General features: G+C 45.8%; 1 protein-coding gene across 2 annotated transcripts in view; it reads right to left on the bottom strand.

The window, feature by feature from the left end:
* Positions 1 to 778: 778 nt before the first annotated feature.
* Positions 779 to 21,219, bottom strand: part of LOC128945886 (vascular endothelial growth factor receptor kdr-like) — a 125,895-nt gene continuing 105,454 nt past the window's right edge. For both annotated transcript variants that reach the window (XM_054289789.1, XM_054289790.1), the window contains exons 23-30: positions 19,663 to 19,785; positions 19,457 to 19,568; positions 14,895 to 14,994; positions 14,204 to 14,309; positions 12,925 to 13,049; positions 12,611 to 12,689; positions 10,020 to 10,114; positions 779 to 1,552 (exon numbers count right to left, since the gene is read on the bottom strand). In XM_054289789.1, the coding sequence (XP_054145764.1) occupies positions 1,348 to 1,552; positions 10,020 to 10,114; positions 12,611 to 12,689; positions 12,925 to 13,049; positions 14,204 to 14,309; positions 14,895 to 14,994; positions 19,457 to 19,568; positions 19,663 to 19,785 (945 nt within the window). In that variant the 3' untranslated portion in view covers positions 779 to 1,347. The remainder of the gene's footprint in view (positions 1,553 to 10,019; positions 10,115 to 12,610; positions 12,690 to 12,924; positions 13,050 to 14,203; positions 14,310 to 14,894; positions 14,995 to 19,456; positions 19,569 to 19,662; positions 19,786 to 21,219) is intronic.

The raw sequence follows: 21,219 nt of genomic DNA, 5'->3' as shown, positions 1-21,219 counted from the left end.
TTTAAAGCCAACTCTGATTGTTACAGAGCACATGAAAGGCTAAGGATGATTTGCTGATTGGTGAGGCAGCTGTGATGATGCACAGGCCACACAGGGCACCTGGGCACACTTGTAACAGTCCCTGCCACCCCCAGCTCTGGGGCAGGGGCAAACCCACTGTCAGTGTCTCACATGGGAGAATTTGTGATCCTTTCAGTCCTGCTGCAACAACAGCTTTGAATTACCCTGAACCAGGAAGGGCTTTGCATTTGATACCAGTATTTACCTTGGCAAGACAGAGAGAATTGTGTGTCACATGGGCTTGCAGCTTAACAGGGAGAGTATCCCCAGGGCCAAACCCTTGGGCACCCCCACAGAATCCAGAGGAAATGCTGTTTTCTGTTTTGTGTGTTGTTTTAGTGAATAGCCTGTGTGCAGAAAGGAAACATAAAAATGCTGCTGCCCTGCTGGTGCCTCAAGGGTGTGTGTGAGTTTTTGTGTAACTCTTGTGCTGGTAATGAGAGTTTTCTGCACATTCACACAAAGGTGTGTGTGAGCTGGGAAGTTCTGTTTGAGTTGAGAAGGTTCTTGCTTAAGGCAGTGATTTTGCCTTGCAACCATTACAGAGCATCTCCAGCAAGGTTCCCTATTGCATGTCTGCAGAATAAACTGCTGTTGGAACAAGGGGAGAGCCCAGGGGCTCAGATTGACCACACTGTGTGCCCTGCTGCCCAAAGAGCAGGCACACGGACACTACCAGCCTGCTCTGGGCCATGCCATCATTAGGAGTGAATCCTCTGGGCAGTGGAAATGACTAAATCCAAATTTCAACCAGAATAGCTTGGATTGCAGAATATTTCAGAAATATTTACAGGAGGTGAAATCCCAAATTAGGAAGGGTGTTTCAGTTTTCTCCAAGCCCAAACCTTTAATGTGGCTGCTGCTGTTTTCAACAGATGCCTTCCAGCACTGGCCTAACCAATCCCTGTGGGATGTGTCAGGGCCAGCAGCTTGAATCCTGTGTTCCCAACCAGCTTGGCATGACCCTCATGGGGTGAAGTGGGGATGCAGGAACCTGTGGGTGTGGCAGTGCCAAGGAACAGCCCCAGCCAGGGGGAGGAGTGGCAGCAGTTCAGGGTTACAGCTCCCATCATGACCCTGACAGTCAATGTCATTAATTCACTGCAGATCTTGCAATAGGCCTTTAAAGAGGAGAGAAGATGCTCTGAAATTGTTTCTAATCCCATCTGAGATGTGCCAGCAGAAACATGTGAAGCATTACCCCAGCAGAGCTCCCTCCTGTGCCACCCAGGCTCCCTGGGGCACAGCAGAGCCTGGCAGGGCTGAGCTCAGCCCCTGGGGCCCTGCCTACACTGGGGGGGCTGAGTAGTGCATGACAGAGTTGTAGTCTGGGGGAGGGCTGTGGCACTCCAGGCTGGGGTCCATGGGGAGCAGGACAGAGTCCTCCAGGGGGAACTCCATGGTGTCCTCTTCCACCTGCACTGCTGGCTGGTACTTGACAGTGTCGTGGTCAGCCAGGATGGATTCCTTGCTCCTGCTCACAGCTCTCCTCCTGTTGGAACAAACATGGGGATGTAGCCAGCCTGTCTCTGTAACCAGTGGTCAAAATGATTTCTTGAAGAAGCAAATACATAAAAAATATCAATTTATCTCTATGGCAATCTGTAAGACAATTTTGCTGACTGGATGAGGGAACTGAGGTATTTTAAATAACTCTGTGTTTTAAAAGTAGATTAGGGGTAATTCCAGCTCTGCTGCCCTGTTCTTTCAGCTCACCACATTTCAGTACACCACAGATCTCTTACTTGTAAAGGCACCTGTCCTGTACACACAGTAACATCCTCCCTCATTGTTCTGACACAGGTCAGTAAAAATTTGACTTTTCTGAAAGCAGAACTGAAGGCTATGACTGTTCTTGAAGCATGATAAGGGATGAAATACTGAATAATCTCTGGCAGATTCTAATTTAAACCAATACTGAAAGCAGGAGCGTGTGTTGAACATACCCAGGCAGTGCAGGGCAAAATCCCTTTTATATTCCCCAGCCCTTTAACATTCCTGACCTGCTGGAGGGCAGTGCTTTGTAGCATCCCAGCTACTTTTGTTCCCTGTCTTCCCCTGTTCCAGGTGATAGAAAATGGGACAGAGCAATTCCATCACATGGGGCAGCTTCAGGGCTCAAAGCAGGAGAACTCTGTGACAAAGTGACCTTGAGGAACAGCAAGGGCTGTGGAGAACTCAAAAGGTTCTTTCTGTCACAGGCTGCCTTAAAAATTATATTCTGTCAACTTTGGTTTGCACTTCCATGGTGCCAAACCAGGACACTGAGCAGCTCCTTGGAAGAGGCCTGGATAACTGAGGGGTGCTCTAAAGGATTCCAGTGTGGAGTGGCCTTTGAGCTGTTGCATTTTGCTCAGGACCCTTTAATCTTGGGAAGGAACCTCAGCCACAGACTCATCACAGCACTGCTCAAGCTTCAGCTCAGAATGACTTGAATGTGCCTGGGAGAATTAAAAATCAGGCAGTGCCCAAGCACTTTGTGTATGTGCTTCATGTGTGTTTAAAGTAGTATCAAGTTACATTTTAATGACCCTAAACCACATCTGAATAGTAAACAGTTCATCAAATAATTGTAGAATTCATTACACTCATTTTATTGGCACTTGTGCAGTGCTTCCAGCCCCCAGCAGCTGCTCATGCTCTCACTGGGATGCTTTAGGAAGAAAGCAGAGCCAGTTCCTGCTCCAGGGAACAAACCAAAGCCAGGAGCCACACACAGCAACTGGAGGGAAGGCAGCAAAGCCATGGATAGGAAAATGGCAGATCCAGGATGGGAACTGTGTGTGTGTGGTGTTTTTTGGATGGTACAGCAGAGAGAGCAGGTTCAATGGCCACACAGAGCTCCTTTCAGCTGGAAAGGGTAAATCTGCCCTGCTGGGTTCTGCTGCTGGGACTTTACAAGTTGTGTTCTCTCTGAATCTGGAACCTGTCAAAAGTTTCAGGTTTCCCATGAGCTGCAGATATTTCCACTGGCTGGCAGAACCAGTGTCACTATATTTAAAAAAATAATAATTTTTTTGCTGGTTCTGGAAAGATCCCAGGTGTTAGAGCACTGGCTGGAGTAGAGCAGTGGTTCCTGCACAGGAGCAGCCTGCAGGCTCCATCTGTGAATCACCCACAGAATGTGTGCTCATGTTCTGTACATCACCCATTAAACTCTTGTGCAGCCAGATTCAGACACAACACACAGCTGAGCTCTGACCAGCTGCACTGGGACATGGGCTGGTTAATTCAGGGTCTGATTTCAGTGTTCTGGGCTGGCTTTCCATGGCAGGTTTGCACCTCCAGCTTTGGGAAGTGAGCCTGAGCTGTAGGAGCCAGCCCACCACGTCTTGCCTGCCTGGAATGAGCCTGGCTTCCAGGATTGCTGCAGTTTATAGAGCAAAGCTGCTGTTTCTGTGCTTTCAGACCTGCACAAGGCATTGAAACCAAACCTGTGGAGTGGCAGAGCAGAAATTCTAAAATAAACAGTAACCCTGAGAACTTCAACAAAAAATGTAGCACCCTCTGCTTTCACAACTTTTACCTCATTGTCCAGAGAGAAACAGGAGTGGAAACTCCTTTTGTATCCTACAGGTTTGGCAGGTGTCCATTCTCCACACACACAGATAAACTGCAGATAAACTTCCCTGCCATGAGCCATGCAACCACAACTTTGTTTATTTATGGAATTCTCATTTGTTGCTCAGCTCCGTTGGCTCGTGTCAGACAATTCCATGGATGCTCTGGCTTCCAATTTGCCAGGTATTAAAGTTGTCATGGGAGGCAGGGAGAAGCTTGAGAGCATCAGTTTAATTTGGAAGCTTGAGGGGAGTAGTTTTAAATTATTAGCTTTAAGTATGGGGATACTGTAAGTGCCTTAAAATTAATAATTTAAAACTACCCCTTATAAGTCTTACTACAATACATCTTTCATAGTTCTCTTTCTCTAAAGTATCTAGTCTTACTTACAAAACCATCCTTTAAAACTTATTTCTAATTCTATTTCTCTCTCAACAATGTTTATCCTATTCCATAACATTTCTAAGTCAACATTTCTTATCTCAAAGTTTACATATAAATACATGCTACATAAACCTTCTGTCAAACTTTAAAAACTCTCTACAAATTCATTTCCCCCAAGTACACTTTAATTTGGCCCCCAACCTGCATATCTATGGGTTTATTAGGGTTAAAAGGGGAATTTCCAGCCCCCTGTAGACTCCCAGCAAGTTTTCCTGTTGGGTTCCTGCCCCTGTGTGTCAGGAGTTCGGATATCTGGGAATAAATAACTCTGCCTGGTGCTGAGATCAGGCTGGGCTTTGGAGGACTCCTGAATGTCCCGACAGAGCTGCTGAGCTGGGTCAGAAGGAAGTTGTGTCACTTGCTATCTAATGGCAGACCAAAATGCAATTAACTTCCAATACTATTCCTTTCATCTCAATGCATTTCCTAATTAAAGCTCTCTGTGGGGCTTTGCATTTTCCCCTTTCATGCTGCTGTCACAGACAGAGCCTGCTGTGCATGTACAGCTGTGCTGCTGGGGATGAGGCTGCTCCTCCCTTTCCATCTGTCCTTGCCACCTCAGGATGTGCCCCTGCCTGGCTGTGCTCAGTGCCTGGGGCTCCAGGGTCCCCAAAATCCCTTCCTGGCCTGGCCCCTTGGCAGGTAAGAGCCTAAATGGGGGATGTGGGACTCCAGGGGCTCTCCAAAATGCAGTTTATTGTATCCAAGAGGTTCCAGCATCCAGGGTTGTGGGTGACAGAGCTGTGCCCACAGCTGTCAGCTCCAGCTGCAGGCAGTCCTGAAGACCCTTTGGTTTTGGTTACAATGCATTATATCCTTTTCTTTTGGTTACACTGCATTATATACTTTCCTTTGCTGAGCATCTTAATACAGTAGAACCAATCTATACCTTAACTTTTATCTATAGCCTATCATAATTACTACAATTACAGAAATATATATATTTTATAGTTATAAATATATATAATTATAGTAATACACATAATAAATACTATATATACAGCATTTATATAGTATTTATTTTATATATATATATATATATATATATAAAAATAAATACTATAGTTATTACTACAATTACCATATTCATGTTACTATTCTCCAATCACTAATAGTACATTACAGTTTAAGCTAGAAGTTGTTTTTTGTTTTTCAGTTTGCTTGCAGTAGAAAATTCTGAGATCTTTTTCTGACTTGCAACATCAGCAGGCTTGTTTGCCTGTGCTCTCTTCCTGCTTGGTAAAAACATCTTCTTGTTTGGGGTGGGTTTATCCTTTGCTCTAAGCCATAAAAACCCCTTCTAACTAACACATCCTTTGCCTCCTTGGTTAGCCAGTAAGACTGGCTCAGCAATTCTTTTCTTCTATATCAAAACTTGCTTCCAACTCTATTCCTTCATCAGACTCTACATTTAAAAATCTTTCTGCCAAGCACACATATCTGTGAGACTTTCTTGTCAAACTTTCATCCTTCTCAACAGGTCCCAGGGACCCTCTCACAAATTGCAGTGATCACCCTGAGAACTCACTCTCCATGTACAAGGTGTCCTGTCTGAGGACACAGCCTGAATATTAAATAATCTTCCACGAAATTTTAGTTTTCTGAAGGCACCAAAGTTGTTTAGAAGATAGCACAGAGGATAATCCTGCAGTATCTTGAAGGCCTGAGTGACCTGCTGAGGCTTTTTCTTCCTACTGTACAAAACCAGAGATTTTGGAGATAGAAAAATACTGAGACCATCAAAGAGCTGGGAAACCATTAGTGGAGCTGTTTATTTTATGTGAGGGAGGCAATTTCTGTTAATCTACACTTTGGGGTCAATGACTTGAAGGGGACTGTGGAGAAAGAAGGAAAATCCCCCTGTGCAGGGAGGGATTCCTGCCCCAAGTGCAGCAGCTCCTCCTGCTCTGCAATAAAAAACCCAGGTATTTTGCTCTCAGTAGGAAAAACTAGTGGACTTTTCTGTCCATGTAGGAAACCTGGCCATGTTCAGAGGCTGTGTTTGGGGAAAGATGAGAAATTGGGCTGGTTGTTGCCAAGTAGAGCAGTTTGTCTCATGACTACCTCTCCTAATAACATGTAGGAGCTTCAGGGCTTTGTAGGAGCCTTCAAAGATGTTTAATAAGGCTCAGAGTAAGAGTGTTGTTTCTTTTTTTAAATTTTAATTTTTCAGCAATTAAAGAAATAAAAGGATTATTTTTTCCTTCTGGTAGCTATGACTGATTCACAGTTTGCTTTAATACATTTTCAGCTGAGTGCTGTGCAGGAGGAATTTCATCCTGGGTTCCCCCTGGCATACCAGTGCATCAGCATTCTGCTGGCAGGAGAACTCGAGGGGTGAGCTCAGGAATTCATTGTTTGGAAGCACTTTCAAACACAAAGTGCAGGTAATAAAGTTTTCCCAGGCCAAAGCCACCCTCATGTCTCCTCACATGTGTGGCCAGGCTGCTCAGCTGTCCCTGTCCAGAAGCAGTGGGATGGAAAACACTGCAGTCAAACCCACAGCCTCTCACAATTCCCCTTCCAGTACTTGTTACTGTCAGCACAGGGAATAATCCTTGGAAAAAAGTGCTTTACATAACTCCTGAGTAGCTACTCATTCCAAGTTCTAGTTTGGAGACCTGAGCTCAGGTAACATTGCAAGGTGCTGCATGGCACAACAATAAAAGTATTTATTATTTCTGAGCTCCATTCTGCCCTGGAGCAAACATGTTTCCATGCCTGGTTTCTGTGAGAAGCTGAGAAAGGATTCCAGGCCAATCCTGGCTGTATTTTTGTTGTGTTCTGTGTGTTTGGACATGAATGTCTGCTGTTGCTGAGCAAAATCCCCATTTTAGTGTTGCTGCCTTGCCTTGGGCCCAGCTTGTTTTGGCAAAGGGAGAGCCCAGAGCTGGGATGTGGGTGCAGCACCCAGAGCCCAGGGAGGATCAGCTGGGCCTCAGCTGAGCTGTGGGCCTGGGCCAGAACCAAGCAGGGATTTCTGAGCAGCACAGGGTGTTGGGTTTGGGGGAGAAGGGAAGAGCTGGGGGAGGACAACTCTGCAGATACCAAACCTTTTGTCATCTTAAACAATAACTTGATTATAGAGTGTCTGGAGGTTTTAAAGCAGTGCTTGGCAGTAGCCTGATAATATTATGAGCTGGGAGCTGACACCAGAGTCAGCCCTTCATTAAATCCCCTGTGCTCCCTGTGCTTGCCTGAATGCTGATTCCAATGTTGTTATCCCAGCCAATCTTTCCATCTCTCACTGCAGATACTGCTGTGACTTTCTACTTCAGCAGCATAAAACACCCAGAACTTTCCTGCTCTAAAAGGAAAAGCTCAGACTTGCTTAGTGCAGCCTAACAGTGAGCCCAGGCCCAGAGTATCAGATTCATCCTCACTAAACTCTTGACACTGACACTCCATGGTGTGTGCTGTTGGCAAATTTTAAACTCAACAGAGGAATGAATGTAGCATAAATAAACAGTGAGATTTTGGCAAAAATAATAAATGCAGCCACCCTGGTTTAGAAAACATGCTAAGCCTTTGAACAGTTTTGTTTTAGAAAAGAAAGACTTTGAAAAGGATCCAGGGTAAATGTTTTTGATAGAGAGAGATACACCATTAACAAGGGTGACTTTATCTCCCCTGTTAAACCCACACTCCCTTCTGACCTCTCTAGAATGTTCCACAGGCTTTGAGCCTTGTTTGGCCTCTTGTCAGTGCAGGAGCACCCAGGGGTGTCCTGTCCTCAAACCAGAGGGCTTTGGGGTGCTCTTTGGGCCAAGGAGGGTCTGCAAGATTCCAAAAAAATAAAAAAAGGCAGCTGACAAAAAAATCTTTCTCAGCTGGAGCTCAGACTCTCAGGGAAGGACATGGCAGGGAGAGCCACAGCTCTGTGTGTGCTGTGGCAGCAGGAGAACAGCACGGCTCCTTGCAGGCTCTGCTGGCACAGAAGGGCTCAGGAACCTCGAGCTGGATGGAATCTCATGGCAGGGTTGAGTGGAAGTGGGGAGAGCCCAGTGGTGGGGCCAGGCAGGGATTCACTGCCCCACAGAGCCTCCCCCCCACTCCCAGTGACCCTGCTGGCAGTTTTTTCCTGGAAATCTCTAAAGGCTGTCATGGGGTTTCTGTGTTTCCACATCTGGCTGGGTGCTGACTTCTCAGATTTTCAGGAGAAAGCCTCAAAGGAGCAGAGGGGGAACCTTCCTGTGCTAGCTCTTTATCCAAACAGGAGAAATGCAGCAGGGAAAAGCTGTCAGGGGTGGGTGACAGAAATCCCCAGAGGGATAAATGCCACCAGGGAGGCTGCTGGATTGGTGTCAGTGTGACATCATGCAGCAAAGAGGTGAATCAGCCCAGGTAAGGCACCACAGTAATGCAGCTCCTGACATTTCAGCTCCTGTTTTGGAGCTGCTGCCATTTGGTCTCCATAGCAATGGATTGTGCTGGCAGGAATGCTCTGGGTGTGTGCAGGGGATAAAAACATGGAATTGGATCAGGATCTCTGCTAATCCCACCAGGTCCAGCCCTGGGACAGGGAAAATACTGCTGGGCAACACATTCCTGAGGCCACACTGCCTTCCAGCACAATCCGCAGCATCCTAATGCTCCTGTTAGTGTTGTCCACCTTTCCTTAGGAAATCTTCTCCCTTTTCCTTCCCTCCTTCTCCCTTTTCCTTCTTTCTCCCTTTTCCTCCTCTCCTTCTCCCTCTTCCTCCTCTCCTTCTCCCTTTTCCTTCCCTTCTTCTCCCTTTTCCTCTCCTTCTCCCTTTCCCCCCTCTCTTCTTCTCCCTTTTCCTCCTTTCCTGCCCACAAACACCAGGGAATTGATGCTTCTAAAGCATCAAAAGACAAGGCAAGCCCTTTCCACCTCCTTTTCCCTCTGAAGGAGAGTCACCTCCTCCAGAACTGCCCCACCCTGACCATGCCCTCTCCTGGCAACTCTCCCAGAATATCCACAAGTGCACCACGCTTCTTCTCATCCCTCACTTCTCTTTAGTGCAGAAAAGGGGTGACTTGGTGTACAACAAGCAACTGCTCTGCTGGGAAAGGTCATGGAGTTCCTCAGTGCACAGAAAATTCATACAAAGCTCAGTAGATTACAGAGAAAACTCTAGGCAAGTCGTAATTAGCTTAATTAACTGAGTAGACAAGGAATTCATTGCCACATAATAATATATTTTTTTAGTATTTTGAGCAGCTATTCTTTGAAATTCCACACGTTGACATTTGAATCAGTAAAATGGGTAAATGTTGTTAGGAAGGTGGAGAAGTTTTTTACTACTGGGACACCTCTGCCTGTGTGGTTGTTACTGAAATACAGAGAACTGTGAGCAAAAAGCAAAAAATCTGCTTTTAATCTTCTGTATTGCACTATGAGTGGATAAACAAACAGTAAACCCTGTCCCAGCCTCTGTTTGTAAAGCAGGTGTGAACAACAGCACCCAGGGATTACAGGGGTTGTGGGATTTAGGGAATTCTCTGCAGCTCTGTCTCGTGATGATGAAGCAATCAGGGCTCTGGTAAAGGACTGCTCTTTGCTATGAACAAGCATTTTAAGTTTACTCACATCCCATGAGCTGCAAAGATGCCACTCCTGTCTGACTTCAATATACACACTGGTATAATTACAAATGTCAGCTTTTGCATTAAGGAATCAAGTTCTTCAAACTCTGCTCCATCACTAAGAGAGAACACTGGGGAAGCAGTGAACAAACAGCTAAATTTGACCTCTGTATTCTCCTTTTTTCCTCCTATCATCTCCTATTTGCAGAATCTGCTGCCCCTTGATCTTAAAACACATCACCAAGGTTTTCTGCTTATGGGGCTGAAATTCAGAGTTCGTCTCCTCTCAGCTTGCCTGGATGTCCAGAGGTTTCCTTTTGGCAGCAGAAACCAAACTGCACATTTCAAGAGCATTTCTCTGAAAGGAAGAACTGTCTGAAAAAGAAATCCCCCAGAGTACTCACGCCAGAGCCATGATCCCGTAGGGCCAGGAACGGATCTCCAACCTCTTGGGGCTTTTTATCTCCTCTGAGGTCAGCACCATGCCACTGTCAGACTCCTGGGGAGCAAAAGGAAGGGAACATCAGGGACATCTGAACCTGGGACTGCTGCAGGAGCCACCAATCCTTCAGGATATTCTTTTATCAAGGCCTGTGTTATCAGTTTTCATCCAAGATAAAAATTCCTGATCATGCTGCTCTGGAGCCTGGGAATGTTTCCCTTGTTTTTATGACATTAAAGGTTTTGATCTGCATTTCCAAAAGAGCACCCTTAAAATGAACATATCAAAAAATAATTTGACATTTTCAAATTTGAAACTGATATTAAGCATGACATATGGGCACTGTGTACGTAGGATAGCTGAGATATGAATAGACTGAGATTCATAAAGAATATATCCAATAATTCTGGCTGGGCTCCTCCAAGGAAAAGCTCCTTAAATACCCACTGGAAATACACAATTAGAAACACTGGGATTTGAAGGAAGTGGAAGTTCAGCAGCATTTTGTAAATGCAAGTGCTTTGTAAAGATGGATGGCCCTGGCCTTTTTGGAATTTTTTATGAGCTGTCCAACAAAACTGTCTTGATTAAAGCTAGGGTTGTGCTTCTGCTGCACCTAAAGCTGAGTCTTGAGGCTGCAGTAAGTACACAGACATCACAGTCCTCATTTTAAGTTATTTAATAACATTAAATGCTCTGGGTGTTTCTTTGCATTTGAAATATTTTGTGATGCTGGAAAATTGCACATCTGTGCATTTGTCAGAACCAAGACAGCAAAAGCCCTCAACACAGATTAGTCTTATTTTACCAGTCAAACTGATCAAGATATAAAAAATAATCTCATCAAACAATAAATAACAAGAAAAAGCCTCTTTCTACATGCTCTGGTCATCTACCAGTTGTTAATAAGATCAGTTTATAAGTGAGTTTATGAAGTATAAAGTGAAATCCTGAATTAATGAGGTCTGTCAAACCCTCAGTAAAACCCAACTTGTCTCTGGATTTTATCTTGACTGTTTCCCCTTCAAACACGTGCTCTAGAACAGTTTATCTGGGGGGTTCTGCATTTTGCTTACACCTCTCTGCTAAAAGAATCTCCAAGAGATTGCAGATAACTCCACAATGGCAGGAAGGTGTGGTGGAGCACTTGGAGAGCTCAGACCTAATGACTATTCAGGGTTGATAATGAAGAAAACTTCAATAACCAAAGTACATTTACTTTGTCCAAAAGCAGATCACACCCTGATTTGGATTTAAAAGACCCTTGTTGAAGCATCACATTTATTTCTGATCTCTTGATGTATTATCACCCTTTTTGGAAGCTTTTCCCCCTCATGTAAAGGTTTATTAGAAAATGAACAGGGAGCTCTTAGGCAGGTAATGCTCCTGCTGGCAGCAATAATCTCTTGAGACTGCATTGATCTAGCAAATGTCTTTGTGTGATTCACAGGGACAGATTTTATCCTGCAAGAGAGAAGATGCAGGAGCCAGGGAAATTTCTAAGCCTGCTAATCCCTGAGATGCATTGATAAAGAGGCAGAAATTCCATCTGGGAAAATACAAGGCAATAATGGGCCTCAGTCTGTGCTCAGCAGAGAACAAATGACAAATAGGCTGTGCTGGGCAAGGACATGAAATATTTCCAGGACAAGCTGGAGCTGCAGACTTGAGCCTTCCCAAGGGAGCTGCTCTGAGGAATGGGGCTCTGCCCAAGAGGGACCCTCAGCTGGAGCTTTCCTGTGCCAGGAGGATTCCTGAGGGATCCAGGCTTTCTCCCTAAACTTTGATCCCCCTGGAGCATCTGTGCATTGCAGAAATGTCCCTGTCCTCCTTAGGGACACAGAAGGTGCCAGTGAGGCAGCACATGGAGCTGCAGCCAGGGGCTGCCTGCACCACAGAGGGAATTCAGGAGTTGTTCTTGGGGATTTTTTTTAAGTAAGAAAATCCCACCCATAACTTCAGAGGAAGCCAACAAGCAGAACCCTCATTCTGGAACCAAACAAGCCTTTGCTTTCCCCTGGAGCAAAATTAAACCCTTTAACATTCTCCCACCCTGCAATGGCATTAAACTGGCAATAAATACATTCACTTGCAGTGAGGAAAACCCAGGGTTAAAGCCCTTTGTGTGAATCAAGACCAGGATCTTGAATCCTGTTCTTGTCTGCCCAGAACTGAACACCTTCACCCCCACCAAGTGATTGGCTGTCTGTCTTGGCCAGCCAGGATGTGTTCTGGACACATTTCCCTTCAAGAACTTCATTTTAATGAGCTGCCACTTTCTTGTGGTGGAAAAACATCTTGAAGTATGTCTTGAATATAAAACCCCTTAGACTGATCAAAGCCAGGGCAGTCACATGTGAGCTTCTCCCTAAATTATTTGTTAGGGGAAATGCAGGTCCCTGTTTGTTGTCACACAGCCCTGGGTGTGAGGTGCTAGAGCCAAATCCTCTGCCTGATTTAAAGTTCTCTCCTACCAAGTTATTCCAAAAGCTCTAGTGAGTGTTTCTGGTGTTCTGTGAACCTGCTGGGGAAGGATGCAGTCACCTCTCTTACCTCATGCATCACTTTCTCCTTTTCCACTGGCACCTCATCAAATGTCTTCACGCTCAGGGGTCTCTTCTTGCTGTTGTTTCTGAAAGCAGGAAAGTCAAGGGGTCAGCACAAAACCCAGGCAGATTCTGCACCCATTGCAGCTCAGTTTCCTCCTCACACAGCCCAGTGTCCTGCACCACTTCTCTTTTGTCACCCTTTGTGTCTAATAACCAACACCCTGACAAACCTGTCTGGTTCTTTCACCAGCCATACCAAGGGAGGACACCAGACAGGGAAATGTTTCTTTCCCCCCACCCTGTGTCTGCTTTTCTCACCCAGTTTCTACTGCACTCCAGCGATTCACTCCATTGTTCAGGTTTTCTTCCACAGGGCAGGTTTTGGAGTTGGATTCTCCATCAGGACACAGGGTGATGTTCAGTGGAATGTAGTCTTTGCCATCCTGTGAAATTAAAAACAGAAAAGAGCACAAAGCTGGTAAAGTTCATTTTGTGCTGCTTCTCAGATGTGAGAGGTTGTTGTATCCTATAGAGCTTTGCCTTGAGAAAGGACTAAATTGGGTTTTAACTTAACTGTGATGTTTGTTCAAGGTGATTATCATGTTCCTCACAACCTGTGGAAGTTATGGAAGAGCACAGGACTGAGAGTGTTTCCTGGAGTTATGTAAGCTGGAGGGAGGCAGCACCACCATTTCTGCTTTATACCCATACTTCATCCAAGAATTCCTGTGCAGGAAGCTTTGTGAGGGAACTGGGGCACTCTGGGAACCCTGTGATGTGGGGTGGCTGAACATGGGCTGGGAGATTCCAGCCCAGGTCAGAAGGAATGGCCCATGAACTGCTTGGTTTTGTTCAACTTCTGGAGCTTGGGAAGAGCCAGGCCTTAAAATGGGAGCCTGAAAGGATTGAATTTCTTGTCCTTCCCAGGAATTGCTGCTGCACATGGTAATGAGCTCTGCATTGTCATTACCCCCTGCAGCAATCCTCAGGAATGACTCTGCCTTCAGCTCCTGAAACTATTTGTCCAAATTTCCCTGAGCTTCTTTTTGTTTTTAATTTTGAGAAGCAGTTAAGTGCCCTATTCCCTTATCATGATTTTTATGTCCCCTCAATTTACTTTGGTTATAGAATCAAACTCTCAAGCTCGTCATATTGCAGACTGGGCCCTCTTCAACTCAGCTCCACTAAATTTGTTTACAAACAGGAAGGAGCTGGAGGAGAGTATTTGATTTCTTCTTCAATTAAATTGACAATTGCATAACTGATCTGGTTGTTTTTACTGAAGAAGAAAACAACTGGTTTAACTATTATGAAATTAATCATTATATACCTGATTTTCTGTGCTTTAAGCTGCATAATTGCAAAGCTCCCAAGAGCACTGGTGAACGTAAACTTGGAAATGAGAGACAAAGTTCAGGAAGTGAAGAAAATCAGAAATAAAGTTAACATTTGAGTAGTTAACATTGTCTTTACTCATCCCAGCAGGGATTTTCCTAGTGAGTTGTGCTAGGAGGTGAAATCTCATAGTGGTGTTGAATAACCCTGCCCATGCACACCCCAAGTGCAGATTCCTTGCAGAGGGGTGGCCCTGCAGTACCTGCTGCACGTTGGCCTGCAGGAGATCCCCCAGGCGCTCCACCAGCTCGGTGAACGTCGGCCTCTCGGTGGGCACCCCGTGCCAGCAGTCCAGCATGGTCTGGTAGCTGCAGGAAAACACAGGGGTTAGGAATGGGAAAGAATGAGAGCTTTGCTTCCAAACTCTTCCATTCCACTGCTGCTTGGTTTGGTGGGTCTTTGGATTGAGAGAGGTTCAGCTCTCCCCATGCTGAAATTCGGGTTTAGTTTCCATGTGGGATGCTTTTTGCTTCCATATTCCTGAGCCTGCAGGATTTTGGTTTTCACCTAACTTAGACTCTGGCTGCTGGGCCCTGCTGATACTGCTGAACTAACTCCTGGTTATAGGTACTGGGTTTCTGTCACAGAATCTGAAGTCTGAGCTCCATGAACTACATGAGTAGTGTAGTACACATGAGTAGCTCCATGTAGTACCACATGAGTAGCTCCATGAACTACAGCTGACAAGGGATATCTGGTCATCTTGTTGGCAAAGGTCAGGCTGACTTGGGCTGTCCTTAGCATTAATCTGTGCTGTCAGACACCCGAAATATACTCAAGCACATCTTTACTGAACATAAAATACCCAGCTGTGGTCTCCTCCCCCTCCCCACAATCTCTTTGGTGAGGTGTACAGCTCCCAGCAGCTCCCAGCAGCTCCCAGCAGCTCTTACACTTCAGGGGTGGAATACTCTGGAGATCTCATCCGGGTCCCCTCCTTGAGGCGCCGGCAGAAATCCTCATCTATCTGCACCCCAGGGTAAGGAGAGGCACCTGGGGGGAGAAAGGTCAGGGCTTCAGGATGGCACAGTCTGTGTCCCAGACCTGGGGATCTCTGCTGAGCATTGGATGTCACCCAGAGCCTGGCAGTAACACGAACTCGAGTGAAGAAGGAGTTGCAGTCACTCACAATCTGCATTTTTTGTTTGGAAACCTCACAGACTCACTCTGTCCCTTCAGAGATTTCAATCACACTGTCTCCTCTGCTTTTGTGATACCACTCCAAGGTAAAATAGGGCAGAGGAGAAATAAACTTGATTAGTTTGAGACTAAAGTATCTCTTGGTCAGTGGTAGAAAAGTTCCAGCTCATTTAATGGATTCCTTGGTGCTTTCCAAGCTGTTACCCTGGCAATATCCTGCCCTGAGAGGATACACACACAGTGAGCAATTCCTGCTCATCCTTCATGGCCTCAGAGCCCCTGTGAGCAGGTGCAGAGGGGCTGTGGGCACCTGGCCCCTGCCAAGGACCACGAGAACCTTGGTTCAATCCCATGAGTGGAGTTGCTCCTCTCCTGGTTCACCAGCTACTGGAGATGCATTATCCTCCAGGGAAGGCTCCCCTGACAGTGACCTTCCACCCTTCCAGCCTTGTTGTCTTTCCTGACTCTGTTCACTGCTGTTTACCTTGAGTGCCACTCAAGTGTTGGCTGAACCCTGGCAGGACAGCTTGTGGCAACTGGAATTGTTTTGTGGAGGTTGAAAGCTGTGAAGGAGCTTTGTGTTAACTCCCACAAAACTCTGGGAGAGTGCTCAGGCATCTGAGCTCACAGGTAAAATTCAGAAGTCTAAGCTGAGATTTAAAATGCTACTGAACCTGCAGTGGATAAAATGAAAAGATTTGTAACTTCCCTCCCTTTCTCCCCCCTAAGCCAATGCTTCCTGTGCAGCACAACCCTTGCTTGGACATTTTGGCATCCCAGAGGCTGGATGATGAATTTGGAAACAATTTCATCAAGTCTTAACATGGGAGACTGAATGGAATCTGTATCCAGCCCTGGAGGAATCTGTGTATGATTTACTGGCTATAACATTCCTGCATATTTCCTGCAAACACCATCATGTGCTGTGCACTTGGGGGCACAACGAGAATAGCAGAAATCTTTGGGATAAAGCACTGAAGAAGGGGCCAAAATGTGGCTGCTCCAGAATTGTTCTCCTCTGTGAACCTGACTGCTCAGTGGGCAGAGCCTGCACTGGGGAGCTGAGAGCCCAGCACTGCCTGAGGAGGAATCTCAGCTTAAATGGGCTCCCAGGACATCCAGGGATGCTTATCCACAGCACTTCTGAATTCCCTGGATGTGCAAGTACCAGGGCAGAGGACTGACAGTGTTTCCTGGAGTTATGTAAGCTGGAGAGAGGCAGCACCACCATTTCTGCTTTATACCCAGATTTTCCTTCCCAGTCTTGCCTTTGGCCTGTCATGCTCAGAATAACCTGGGAATTATCTGCTCATCTCATGGATGGAAAATTCCAGGAATTAACTGCTTATCTCATGGATAGAGAATCCCACTTGCTCCCACAATCTGAGCTCTCTCTCTTTGGTTTCATCACAGATCAGATCAACTGCAAGATGTTGGTGAGAGCAAATACAGGGAAGGCAAAGGATAACGGTGATAGGACAAGGAGTACTGGGACAAACTGAAAGGAGGGACATTTAGGTTAAATATTAGGATGAAATATTTTACTGAGGGGTGGTGATGCCCAGGGGGGTTGTGGATGCCCCAGCCCTGGCAGTGTTCCAAACCAGGTTGGATAAAGCCTTGAGCATCCTGGTTTAGCAGGAAGTGTCCTGACCATGGCAGGAGGGGTTGGGAATAGATCATCTTATAGATCCTTTCCAACCCCTATGAGTCTATGATTAATTTTTGACTGCAGGATCTTTTAATAATTTATATTTTGGCCAGTGCTGGCCTCCTACCAGCTGGAGGCAGCTCAGATCATAAAAGCAAGGAACTCTCCCTTTCCCACTTCCACTCAGCACTGTCTTTATCTGGACTATGGGATCAGTCTGATAACTTGGATTTGGAATGCTGAGACAGCTTGGGAGAAATGTAGGCTGGAACATATGGTGTAAGGCCTACACATGATGTTTTCCTTAGGGGAAATCTCCTTCAAAATGCTCAAAGATGTGGCATGCATTGGATATGGGAGCCCTCTTTTGATCTTGGTTTTATTTTAGTGGGATAATGAGATGCTGATGTTACTACCAGGCACTGCTTGTTTACATAATTATCTCTGATTGCTTTTAGAACAGTGCACATTGAAATTCCAGGAGACACTGACATTCTGTACCATTAGTGATTTCAGGATGTGTTAAACACTTCTGGCACCACCTGACACGAGGTGTGTTGACCCCATTGGAATAATTTAAAGCTCATTGCAAACTCAGCCCCAGATGGAAATTAATATTCCCTCAAGTCCTGATTTCCCTGTGTATCACCAAAGCAGATGCAGCCTTTCTGCAGGCAGGCTATTCTCCTTCACAACACAAACTACACTCTGCATTTTCCCAATTTTCCCTTTTTTAGAGGGTGCTCAGCCTGTGGGACCCAGTGAGAGCAGCAGCTGTAAATGGGAGCCAAAACACACCCTGTGGCAACGACAAATAACTTCCATCTCATGGCTCTCAATGATCTGTAAAACTTTTATATGACAGAATTCAATCAGTGACACAAATCCTTAATTAAATATTTATCATTTGAGCTGCAGATGTGAGCAGTGCCAAACCACAGGCATGCCTGGATGAGCTGGATGAAAAACCCTCTCAGAGAAAATGACTGGTTTTGAGCCTGTGCCACCAAGTGCAAAAGCAGTTTGTGATCTACGTCACAGGCAGGGCAGGGGCTGCTGCACGGGTGGCAGCCCCTGGAGCCATCTGGGAGGTGCCAAATTCACAAGGGGACAGTGCCAAGAAAGGGGCTAAAAGAACCCAGATAACAAGTTTTTTTTTTTTAAATAGATTAAAATAGAGGTGAATTTCACTGACTGGATTTTAATTTATATTAGTGTTCAGTATTAAAGGCCATCTGTTAAATTCTGTCAGGACCTTTGGGGGTGATACAAAGTTTGTTCCTGCAGTGCCCCTTGGATTCATCAGCATTCCATCCCTTTGGTTCCCAGTGGAGAGCCTGTCCCTGAGTGTCTGTGGATGCTGATGCTAAAGCATCTTCCTGAATAATCTGATAAAACCAGGGCACTCCTGGTGCTTCTGGAGCTTTGCCTTTCTGCTGCTACACCTGCAGTAGGTGATGCTGTTACCCCAACATAACAACACCCAAAAACCAGGGCTGAGCCCCAGGGAAAGCAGCAGCTGCCACTTATTTCAACCACTCAAGTGTGAACTTTCTGCTGGGTGTGCAGATGTGGAGCAGGGAAAGTCCAAATCAAAGACTTGGACTGAGAGCAGGTTATGATTTTGCAGCCAGCCCTAAGTAAAGATTAGGATAGAAACAGCTCCAGACTTTGCATTTTCACTTGGCATCTTGAGCCCAATCATTAATTTCAACTGATCCATGAACCAAAGATAGAAGCAGATTAGAGTTTGCTTTAAAATCCAGCAGCTTAAGTTGACAATGCTTCTTGTTTTCTTTTGTCTGCAAATGCTGATTAAAAAGCCAGAGCTGACATTCCTAAATTCCCTCAGGAAAACAAATGTTGCCCCTCTGCAAGGAGAATCTGAGAGCAGCACAGTCCAAGTATCTGTAGGGCTGCTTGTGTTGGTCTCACAGCTTTATCTGCTGGACAGAAACCAGAGCTCAGAGAGGCTGAGATTTCTCACAGCATCCTGGGATGACATCTCAGCTACATAAAGAACATCATTGTTATTCTTTTAGAACTGTTGTGGCTTGCAAATAATGCAGCCACAAGAGCCCACATTCCACCCTTGGTCTGCTGCCAAAAGGGTTTAGGCTGAGCCCAGCACTGCTCCTGCACCAACCAACAGCTGCTGCTGCCAGGAGATTTTTCTTACCTAGAAAATCTTAGATTTTGTGGGGTGGATGATCAAGCTGGGATAAAATATCATGTGGGCTCATGCTGCATGGGCTGAGCCACGGTGCCCACAGCAGGGTGACCCTGCAGCTCTGGGGTTCCCTGAAGCAGGTGGGGTTTGATGGGAAGCTTCTTCATTGTTCTCCAAGAAACCTCCCACTCCTCCCAGCAGCAGAGGATTGCATTTTATCTCTGGGCTCTGTTGCTTTCAGTGGGTACAAATGTTAGGTCCAGGATTTTGGATTTTTGATCCCCCTCCCCAGTGTTTTCATGTCCTTTGTCAGGTGGAGTTCTCATTGAAATTGGCTTTATTTTACACCTGGTTTGCACTGTGCACTCATCCTCAGTGAAACAGAAGCACTGCCCCACATGATCACCTTTTGCTAAAAGCTTTTCTTAGCTAAGCAGCCATAAATTGGGGGGGGGGGGGGGGGGGGGGGGGAAAGGGTTTGAAACCATTCTTACCTAGAGAAAATATTTCCCACAGCAGCACTCCGAAAGACCACACGTCGCTCTGCGTGGTGTAAATTTTGTCAAAAATAGCTTCTGGAGCCATCCACTTGAGGGGAAGCCGTGCCTAAAAGCCAGAGACACAACAGGTTACCAGATCTGCTGTTACTGATGTGCCCAAGCCCAGCTTGAGGGGAACCACTGAAGCTTCTTGCACTCACATCTCCCTTCCGTACGTAGTCGGGGTCTTTGTAGATGTCCCTGGCGAGGCCGAAGTCGCAGATCTTGACCACGTTGTTCTCGGACAGGAGGATGTTCCTGGCTGCCAGATCCCGATGGATGCACTGCCAGGGAGGGACACAGGGTCACAGGGGGCTGGGCAGGAGCCCCTGCTCCAGCTGGAGGCAGGAGAGATTCTTTGGGAAGGGGAAAGAAACTGCGCTGGGAGCAGCTCAGAGAATGAGTGGGAATCTGCTCCAGATACACTGGGATATGCAAAAAGGGGAATAACTCAGGGAACAAACCAACACTAGAGACAGTTTTCTGATTGTTCTGTCTGAAATAACTTGGCAGTTACAACAAGGAAGGGAGCCCTATTTTCTCATTATCTGGGAAATTTCAGAGAGGCCAAAAGCAGCTGCAGCTACATTTGCCAGTGCAGGTCCAGGAGGGTGTGAGGGGGATAACCACACTCAGGGTTTCTGGGGGATGCCCTGGTGTGGGAAATGGATTTGTAAAGAATTCTCAAAACCTGACAGAAAGCTCACACAGTGTCACAGATATCTTTTATGAAAAATCCTTTCCTTAGGATTTTTCCTCCTGAGAAGCTGGGAGGCCTCAGGAACAAAATGCAAACAATGATTATCTGCTGCTGTGGAATGCAACAGGTGCATCTGTGATTGGCTCATGTGGTTGTTTGTAATTAATGGCCAATCACAGTCAGCTGGCTCGGACAGAGAGTCCGAGATAGAGCCTTTGTTATCATTCTTTGTGATTCTATTCATAGTCAGCCTTCCGATGAAATCCTTTCTTCTACTCTTTTAGTATAGTTTTAATGTAATATATATCATAAAATAATAAATCAGCCTTCTGAAACATGGAGTCAGATCCTCATCTCTTCCCTCAACCTGAGACCCCTGTGAACACGGTCACAACACAGTCTTGTACATCTGTATGCAAACTCTGAGATAAGGTGTGCTAACTTAGGAAAGCCATAGAATAGAGATAACATTGAGACAGAGATTGAACTAGAAACAAGTTTCAACAAGTTTCAAAAGATGGCCTTGCAAAAAGATCAGATAGTTTAGAGAATTAGAACTGTGAAAGATGCATTGTAGCAGGACCACATGGGGTAAAAATATAGGTGATTTGTGTTAGGAGTAATAGCAGCTTTGTGTGGCAAAAGCTAATGGGCTGAAAAACATTTCTAAGGTGTTGTAACCAGGAAATAGGGTGGCTTCTGATGGAATGGCATTGAGTTTTACATCTCTTGTGTCTCAGTATTCATTGAGACTGATAATGGAATAAATCCTTTTAAAATGCCTCTCAGTTGCCCCATCTCTGTAAAAGCTGGGAAAACCAACACCCTGGTGGCTGTGTGTGAGTGAGGCTCAGTTGTGTGCACACTTTGGCCCCTGGATTACACTGAATTTACCTGAAAAGCTCTTCCACAGGCTGCAAAGAGCCTCCTGTTTACCCAAGCAGTGCTGACTTTGCTGACAGTCCCCAACACCTCTGACAAACCAAAGGAATAACTGGATACTCCCTCCTCATTTTTC

Source organism: Melozone crissalis, unplaced genomic scaffold, assembly GCF_028551555.1.
Source record: "Melozone crissalis strain CALT ecotype California unplaced genomic scaffold, PUWL_Pcris_2 ptg000068l_1, whole genome shotgun sequence".
In the NCBI taxonomy this organism is placed as follows: domain Eukaryota; kingdom Metazoa; phylum Chordata; class Aves; order Passeriformes; family Passerellidae; genus Melozone; species Melozone crissalis.
This window is presented reverse-complemented; position numbering and strand designations above follow the sequence as displayed.